The following is a 9,114-nucleotide window of genomic DNA, read 5'->3' on the forward strand; positions in this document are numbered from 1 at the left end:
CTTTGGATACATACCCAGTAATGGGATTGCTGTGCTGAATGGTAACTCTGTTTTAAGTCCTCTGAGGAGTCTCCAAACTGCTTTCTACAGTGGCTGAACTAATTTACATTCCACCAGCAGTGTATAAGCGTTCCCTTTTCTCTGTAGCCTCACCAGCATCTGTTGTTTTTTTACTTTCTAACAATAGCCATTCTTACTGGTGTGAGATGGTCCCTCATTGTGGTTTTGATTTGCATTTCTCTGATGATCAGTGATGTTGAGCGTTTTTCATGTTTGTTGGCTGCTTGCATGCCTTCTTTTGAAAAGTGTCTGTTCATGTCTTTTGCCTACTTTTTAATGGGGTTATTTGTTGTTTGCTTTTTGAATTGTTTAACTTCCTCATAGATTACGGATATTAGACCTTTGTTGGGTGCATAGTTTGCAAACATTTTCTCCCATTCTGTAGGCTGCCTGTTTACACTGATAGTTTATTTTGCAGTGCAGAAGCTCTTTCATTTAATTAGATCCCACTTGTCAATTTTTGTTTTTGTTGCAATTGCTTTTGAGGACTTAGTCATAAATTCTTTCCCAGGGCCAATGTCCAGGATGGTATTTTCCAGGATTTCTCTAGGATTCTTATAGTTTAGGGTCTTACATTTAAATCTGTAATCCATCTTGCATCTATGTTCCTCAGGGATATCGGCTTGTAGTTTTCTTTTGTTGTTGTGTCTTTGCCAGGTTTTGGTACCAGAGTGAAGCTGGCTTTCCAGAATGAGTTAAAGGAGACCATCCTTGATTTTTTGGAATAGTTGCAGTAGAATTGGTACCAGCTCTTCTTTGTGCATCTGGTCGAATCTGGCTGTGAATCCATCAGATTCCATTTAGAGGCAAAAGAGGCTTCCTAAGAAAGAGAAGGGAAAGGTATCGCTAAAAAAGTTTATGTGGTTCATTGGCCATTGCCAGAGGGAAAAAAATTTTAAAAAGAAAAGGCATGGCATGGTGACTCACGTCTGTAATCCTAGCACTTTGGGAGGCAGAGGCAGGTGGATCACTTGTGGTCAGGAGTTCAAGATCAGCTGGATCAACAAGGGGAAACCCTATCTCTACCAAAAATACAAAAATTAGCTGGATCTGGTGGTGCACACCTGTAGTCCCAGCTGCTTGGGAGGCTGAGGCAGGAGAATTGTTTGAACCCAAGAGGTGAGGGTTTTGGTGAGCCAAGATCGTGCCATTGCTCTCCAGCCTGAGGGACACAGTGAGACTGTGTCTCAAAAAAAAAAAAATAAAATAAAATAAAAATAAAAAGAATAAAAAATAAGTAAAGAAAATGAAAAAACTTATGGCTGGAGATGGCCACTTTGGACATGGGAAGAAGGGTCCTGTTGAGCTGGGCATCTGCTAAGTGCCAGGCATCAGAAATGATCTAATGACTCCTATCCCAGCAAACACCTCTTTGTGCACCTGCCCTGCTCTGTGGCATCAGAAAGGACAGAAGAGGGGGGATGCCATGTGGATCCATAAACACTAGCGATGGCATTGGCCCTGCTCTTCTCGGGGCTGATTGGTTCCTTTCCTTTGCAGTGATTTTCCTGTGATAACATCATTTCCATGAGGCCAGGTCCCAGGGCCAAGGTCCCATGGGCAGGGCCTGTGTGCCTGATGATGGAGGTTTGCCCAGCACCCCATTGTCCCTGCTTAGCCTGGCATCTCCTGCTCTCCTGCCAGTTAACTGCTGCTGCCTAACAAGCCATCCCCAAATGCGGAGATGTGTGCTTTCTCCCGAGTCAGGGGTTTGGCTGGGCTCAGCTGTGCCAGGCTGGCTCTGCTCCATGTGCCTCTCATCCTCCTCCTGGGACCAGTGGGCTGGCCAGGGACATCCATCTCATGACGATACAGGAGTGCAGCAGACAGGAGCATGCAGGCCTCTAGCCACCTAGGCTGGGAACTTACACTTCATCACCGCTGCTGCATTTTCTTCCATTCACAGTGCCATCGGATTCCAGAGGGGAAACAGACGCCACCTCTTGGTGGAAGGAGCAAGCTGGGGGAGGGGGGAAACTTGTAGCCATGGTGAATTCAAGGCCATTTTTAATCTAGCACAGCCTCTCCTGAGGGGAGGTGCAGATTCACATGGAGGGGGTGTGGATACAGAGGGGCTGAAGAGCCCAGCCACAGATGTGAGTGATCATGCCTGCTGCCCTGCTGTCTGGCCACCTGCACACCTTCCCTGCATCCAGTGATGCATTTGAAACTTCCTGCGAACCTGGAACATTGCCCGCCTCTGATGCAATAGATTCCCCCGTGGGTCATTCCTAGCCACCTCACAGATCGAGAGAGTGAGTCTCAAATTTGGAGTGACTCACTGATAGTCACACAGGGAGTGCATGGCTGAGCTGGGATTTGAGCACAGTCTGGGGGTTCCAAAGTTTGTCCCCTCTGCAACAGCAAAATGACCCAGAGTGGCATCCACAGGCTATTGCTCCTTGGCGGTGAACTATTGCCCCTGGGACAAGGTTAGCCACTTCCTGTGTGTGACCATCAACCAAGCCCCCTTCCCAGAGGCACTGGACAGAACCTCGGAGCCTCATCTTGGCTCCAGGGATGGAGCCCAAGGCTGTGAGCATTGGGGGCTGTGTGAGGACATGTTGGTGCCAGTGGGGTCGGCATTACCATGCCTCACCCTACATCAGCTGCCACACTTGTGCCATGGCGAGGCTTTTGGTGGCTCTGTGACTGTTGCTGTGCACTGCCCTGTCCTGCCCTGTATTTCTCCAGGGGCCCAGGGTTAAGGTCTGTTCTGTTCTGACCTCTGATGCCCGCATGGGCTGGTGGGGCAGGAGGGCAGCTTGCTGTGGATTGCAAACAGGAAGTACAGAGCCACATGGCCAGGGGAGGGACCCAGAGGTGGACCTATTTAAGGGCAGGGAGCAGAGGACACCATGTGACCAAGTTCTCCAGCTGCACATGGTGGAAGGGCTCACCTGTTCTCTGCCCCCTTCCGTGGGCTCCCTGAATTCTGCCGTTCCCTGTCTCCAGCCCTGCCAGGCCCCACCTCACCCTGACTCCAGGTTTCTCTTGCATCCCATTCAGAACTGCCACTCCTTAGTGGGACCTGGAACTGTGGCAGGCTTGCTGTGCATAGGGAGCGGGGAGAATGAGGCAGTTCCTGTCCCAGACCCATGGAGCTCACCGTCTCGTGGAAGGCCAGGCAGTGGACAAGCCATGCAGATGACAAATTCCTCTCAGTGCACGGGGGCCATGTAACCCAGCTGCAGCTGACACGGGGACAAGGAAGGCTTCCCCGAGGAGGAGCCTTTAGGGCAGGCTGGGGTGCGGGTGCAGAGTGTGGAGCCAGACCCCTAGTTATGGCCTTCACAAGCCGTGTGACCTGGGGCAAGCTACCGACCCTCTCTGAGCCTTAGTTCTGTGAGGCTGGAGTTGTTCGCCTTCATAGAGTTGCTGTGAGGGTGATTTGGGAGAATATGTTTTTTGGGGAGCACGTGCTCTGTGCGCTGGAACTGCTCATTCAAAAAGCAACTATGTTGAAGCCACACAGTGGGGACAGGGTTCCAGACAGAGGCAACAGCACGTACAGGTGCTGCTAGGAGCAGAGAACTGTGCTGTTGGGAGGCTGTGAGGGGGCTCTGTGCTGGAGGCTGGGCTAAATCCCTTCCTCTCGGGCTCCCAGCCTGCAGGAGTATGGTGGCCATTCCACAGAAGCAGGAGGGACCCCGCCCCAGATCTGCTTTAAAGGTAGAGACTGACCGCTCCACATGCTCACCAAGAGAGCACAGAAAGCCCTGCTGCTCACACATGGGGCTTGGTGGGGAGAGCAGGGCAGGTTCCCAAGCTGGACTGAAAATGGCTTGAGATGTTGAACAGGAGAGGAGACTGGCGTGGGGTTCTACTGCGACGACTCCAGGCCAACGCGAGGAGCTTCCTGCCCGGGCTCCGGGGCAGGTGCAGGGAGTGTCTGCGTCTCCCTGAGGGGAACAGGTGGCCCAGGGAGCCTGCCCTAGTGGGTGGGGCTGCTCCTCTATCCAGCAGAAGATGAGGAAAAGCACCAAAGGCAGGACCCTGTCCCCCAACATGGGGGTTGCAGAAGACTGAGTTGGGAAGAGCAAGGATTCAGGGGCAGCTGGAGATGGCACTAGGAGGGACCAGATGCCAGATGACAGAGGGTCCTATGTGCCAGGCTGGGAGGCTGATGTCCTGCTGGGGGCAGGGGCAGCAACGAGAGAAGGGGTAAGAGCAGGGCTGTGGGGAGAGCTCTCTGTTGCCCCTGGATGGTGGTGATGGCAGCAGGGACCCTGTGAGAGGCTACGTCTGGCAATAATAGGAACCAGAGACCTGGGAGGGGGAAAGAGAGACAGTGCATTGGCATGAGATTAGAACTGGAGGGAGAGGTGCTGGCATGTGATCAGCCATGAAGCTGCTCAGCCTCTGTGTCCTGCAGACATTGGGGGTGCCCATGACCCCTTCTGGGAATAAGGTCAGAACCAGGTCTCCTGGGCTTGTGGCCGCATCACTCCCACCTCTGCCTCTGTCTTCACATGGCTTCTCTCTTGTGCCTGTGTCTCTTCCCTTCTCTTCTTGTATAAGGACACTTGTCACTGGATCTGGACACTTGTCACCAGATCCTTATCTTCATGTTGTGACGTTGCGTGGCTCTGTGGGGAGGCAGGGCTCAGCTGGGCGGGTCTTCCGCTGCTCTTGCTTGGGGTCTGTCATGCAGATGGTGCTGGGGATAGAGCCACTGGAGGCTTGACTCTGATGCTGGGATATTCAGGCCTTGCTTCTCCTCCAGCTGATCTCAGGGCCTGCCCATCTCCACTGGGACTCTCCAGTTGGACTTCTCGAGTGGTGGCTCAGGCCCAAGGGAGCAAACACCGAGGCTGTCAGGCCTTCTTGAGGCAGAGGCCTAGAGTGGCACAACCTCGCCCCCATGGCACTCTCCTGGATAGGATGAGGCCCAGCCCAGCCCAGATGGTCCACAGGGCATGATGTCAAGTGACTGTGCTCTGGGTGTGGTCTCTGAACACTTGCATGGTCTCTGAACAGTCGGGTTTCAGAATCTCATGATGAAATGTTTGAAATATGCACGGATGTTTAGTTTTCCTCCCTGAATCAACGCCGTTCATTTCCGCTTAGTAACAACTTGTAGCCTGGCATTTTGTCTGTGCTCTGAGGGCTGGCAGCGTCTCCCTTGCTCATGCCTCCAGGGCAGTGTTTGCGTTTGATTCGAGAGGTGAGTAGGGGCAGGTAAGCCTTGGATATGTGGCACCAAGTTTGCACATCCTGGGGGCTTTACTTTAATCCGTTAGGCCTCTCTGAGCTCTGGGCACCAGACAGGAAGGATAGCCACCGGCTGGTGGAGTGACACTAACTCACCCCAAGTTCCCATCTCCCCCCTGTAAATGTCAGAGTGACACTGATGACCCCTAAGAGTCCTGGCAGCTCTGTCACTTTATGAGATTCCTGAATCTAAGAGCGTGTGTGAGGAAGAGGGGCAGCGCCAGCCCTGGGACCGCTGTGTGGCCCACGGGCTTGGAGCACCGGCCTGGGAATTGGTCGGACCGGCTCCTGGGTGCAGGTCTGAGACTGGGAACAATATCTTAGAGAGTCAGTTTTGTCATCTGTAAAATGAAGTGTGAATGGCGGATGCTGTGCAACGCAGTCCAGCAGGCCCTCAAAAAATGAAACAGAGTTATTATGTGACCCAGCCATTCTTCTCCTAGGTGTATACACCCAAGAAAATGGAAAACATCTGTCCACACAAACATGTGGATGTGAATGTTCACAGCAGCATCATTCACAATAGCCAGAAAGTGGAAGCAACCCAAATGCCCATTCCCTGTTGAATGCGTAAACAGATGTGGTCTGTCCATTCCGCCTAAAGAGGAACAAAGGTCTAATACACAGCATGGCAGGACATGGTGAACCTTGAAAACTCAAAGCCAAGTGCAAGGAGCCAGGCATAAAAGACCACATGTTGTATGATTTCATTAATATGAAATGTCCAGAACAGGCAAATCCATAGAGACAGAAAAGAGATGAACAGTTGCCAGGGGCTGGGAAGAGGGAATGGGGAGGGACTGCTGATGAGACAGGGTTTCTGTTTGGTGATAAAAATTGTCTCCAATTAGATAGTGGCCATTGCTGCACAACCTTGTGATGGGCTAAAAGCCACTGGTTGTACACTTTCATATGGCAAATTTGATGGTATACAAATTCTGTCTCAGTTTTTTAAATGGGGGTAGTTGTCCACCATCAGAGCAGAAGGATGAAGGGGGTGCTGTAGGGGAAGTGCCTGGCACGAAGTGGGACTCGCTTTTCTTGACGTGTCATCTTAAATCTGGCTCATCTGTGTCTTTCCACCCAGCGCCTAGAGGATGCCCAGCTCCAGGGTCAAGGAAGAGCTTTTGGGATAAGGAGAACTTCCAAGGGGAGGGTTTTTATCTGGGCTGAGTCTGTCTCTGGCATCCAAACCTGGAGGCACAAGTCCTGAGTCATAGGGTGGCCAGGTGCCCTGATGCCCAAGGCCCTCCTGGTTGGCACCTGCTGTCCTGGTCTCAGTGTAATGTCACCTGTCCTACTCTCAAACACAGTGGGCCTTCTGTGTTGTGTGACCCATGTCTGTGGATTCAACCAACAGCAGCTGGAAAATACTCAGAAAAGATAAGGGGATAGTTGCATCTGTACTGAACCTCTGCAGCCATTTTTTCTCATTGTTATTCCCTAAACAATACAGTATAACACCCATCTACATGGCATCTATATTGTATTTGGTATTATAAGTAATCTAGAGATGACTCTAATTGTATAGGAGGATGTGCATAGGTTATATGCAAATGCGAGGCCGTCTTGTATCAGGCACTTGGACATCCGCAGATTTTGGTATCTGTGGGGGATCCTGGAACCAGTCCCCCATGAATACCAAGGGACGACTGTAAATGCTCACCCAGGAAGCCTTCTCCTTGGAGGAAGGGCCCAGTTCAGGATGCACAGAGACATGCTCCCTGGAGCATCGTCTGTTCGTTTGTCGATTCACCCATCAGCCCATCTCTAGCGCTGTCCCAATTACAGCCCTAGCAAGTGGAGAAACAAGAAGGCCCAGCTCACGTTTCCAGCTTCGAGGCCTTAGGAAGTTGCTGCCAGGATGTGGGGAGGGATCAACTTCCTCCAGGATCCAGAGAGCATCCCAGCAGCCTCAGGGTCAGGAAAGGAGCCCAGCCTCTCCAGGAGCCAGACAGGCTCACAGCAGGGGGATGCGGGCATGTAGATTGCTTGAGCCTAATGAGAGGAAGAGGAGGAGGCACTGCATAGAGGGGTCTCACACTGTCTTGCAGCTCTCCCGGGGCTGAAGCTGAGTGCAGATCAGGTGGCCCTGGTCTACAGCACGCTGGGGCTCTGCCTGTGTGCCGTCCTCTGCTGCTTCCTGGTGGCGGTGGCCTGCTTCCTCAAGAAGAGGGGGGATCCCTGCTCCTGCCAGCCCCGCTCAAGGCCCCGTCAAAGTCCGGCCAAGTCTTCCCAGGGTGAGTGCATGAAACCGGGGTCCTCACCCTTCTCACTGCTTGGGTGACAAGCCTCGGGCCATCCCTCGGTCCTGTCATTGCCCCTGTTTCTAAGTAGAGAGGCCCAGGGCTCATCCCTGTTACTTGCTATAGCTTGATAAAATCAGGTTAAGACATCCTGGCAGACAGATACCTGGGAGAGTGGCACCCAGGAAGGGTGGGTGTGGGGTGTCAGTCTTCAGGTTTGCCTGGGCCCAGGATTCTCCGGATGCAGGGCCTTCAGGGCTAAGCCCAGGAGGAGGCGTCCCTTTGCGGGGGGTGTCAGGCTTGGTGCTGGACAGAAGTGAGAGTCAAGATTTGCCTGCCCACCCCTGCCCTGGCACAGGTTCTGGTCGGCAACTGGGGGACACTGACACCGGCCTAGGGGCGTTCTAGGCCGGTGATTGCCCTTAGCTCTTGCATTGGGGGAGAGTGGGGCTGCCCACACAGTCACCTCTACCCTAGTGCAGGGCCAGGCCTGGCCCACGCCCTCCACTCTTGCCTCTGCAGATCACGTGATGGAAGCCGGCAGCCCTGTGGGCACATCCCCCGAGCCAGTGGAGACTTGCAGCTTCTGCTTCCCCGAGTGCAGGGCGCCCACCCAGGAGAGTGCAGTCACGCCTGGGACCCCCGACCCCACTTGTGCTGGAAGGTGGGGGCGCCACACCAGGACCACAGTCCTGCAGCCTTGCCCACACATCCCAGACAGCGGCCTTGGCATTGTGTGTGTGCCTGCCCAGGAGGGGGGCCCAGGTGCATAAAGGGGGGTCAGGGAGGGAAAGGAGGAGGGAGAGAGATGGAGAGGAGGGGAGAGAGAAAGAGAGGTGGGGAGAGGGGAGAGAGATGGGGAGAGAGATATGAGGAGAGAGACAGAGGAGGCAGAGAGGGAGAGAGAGACAGAGGAGACAGAGAGGGAGAGAGAGATGGAGGAAGAGAGAGATAGAGAGGAAGAGAGGCAGAGAGGGAAAGAGACAGAGAGGCAGAGAAGGAGAGAGGCAGAGAGGGAGAGAGGCAGAGAGGGAGAGAGGCAGAGAGGGAGAGAGGCAGAGAGACAGAGAGGGAGAGAGGGACAGAGAGAGATAGAGCAGGAGGTCGGGGCACTCTGAGTCCCAGTTCCCAGTGCAGCTGTAGGTCGTCATCACCTAACCACACGTGCAATAAAGTCCTCGTGCCTGCTGCTCACAGCCCCCGAGAGCCCCTCCTCCTGGAGAATAAAACCTTTGGCAGCTGCCCTTCCTCACTGCATTGTGGTTGGGTCTTTGATGAACCGAGACATCTTGTCTGTCACTTTCCTGGGCACAAGGCTCCACTGAATGCTGCCCCCTTGGTTTGGGAGGCCCTATGGTGCCCCCATCCCACCAGGCTCTCGAGGAAGCTTGTGACCTTGGGTTGAGCCCTAAGCAGCCGGGTACCCGCTGGGGCTCTGCTTCTCTCTTTCACTAAGAGAGAGAAAGAGACCAAAGAAAGGTCTGCAGGGAGGGTGCCTGTGCAAACACCCAGGGAACCAGGGGCTTGAGCCATCTTCATTTCCTTACAGACACACATTCCCTGCCATGCCTCCTTAGTAAGGGCATGACGCACA

General features: G+C 53.5%; 1 protein-coding gene across 2 annotated transcripts in view; it reads left to right on the forward strand.

Moving 5' to 3' along the window:
* The window catches only part of TNFRSF13B (TNF receptor superfamily member 13B), a 32,967-nt gene extending 24,195 nt beyond the window's left edge, over positions 1 to 8,772 (forward strand). The window contains exons 4-5 of one of the 2 annotated variants that reach the window (XM_024235193.3): positions 7,329 to 7,514; positions 8,043 to 8,772. In XM_024235193.3, coding sequence (XP_024090961.3) covers positions 7,329 to 7,514; positions 8,043 to 8,293 — 437 coding nt within the window. In that variant the 3' untranslated portion in view covers positions 8,294 to 8,772. The remainder of the gene's footprint in view (positions 1 to 7,328; positions 7,515 to 8,042) is intronic. The other variant, XM_063718050.1, reaches the window with a different exon arrangement.
* Positions 8,773 to 9,114: the final 342 nt, after the last annotated feature.

Source organism: Pongo abelii, chromosome 19 (genome assembly GCF_028885655.2).
Source record: "Pongo abelii isolate AG06213 chromosome 19, NHGRI_mPonAbe1-v2.0_pri, whole genome shotgun sequence".
NCBI classification, from domain to species: Eukaryota; Metazoa; Chordata; class Mammalia; order Primates; family Hominidae; genus Pongo; species Pongo abelii.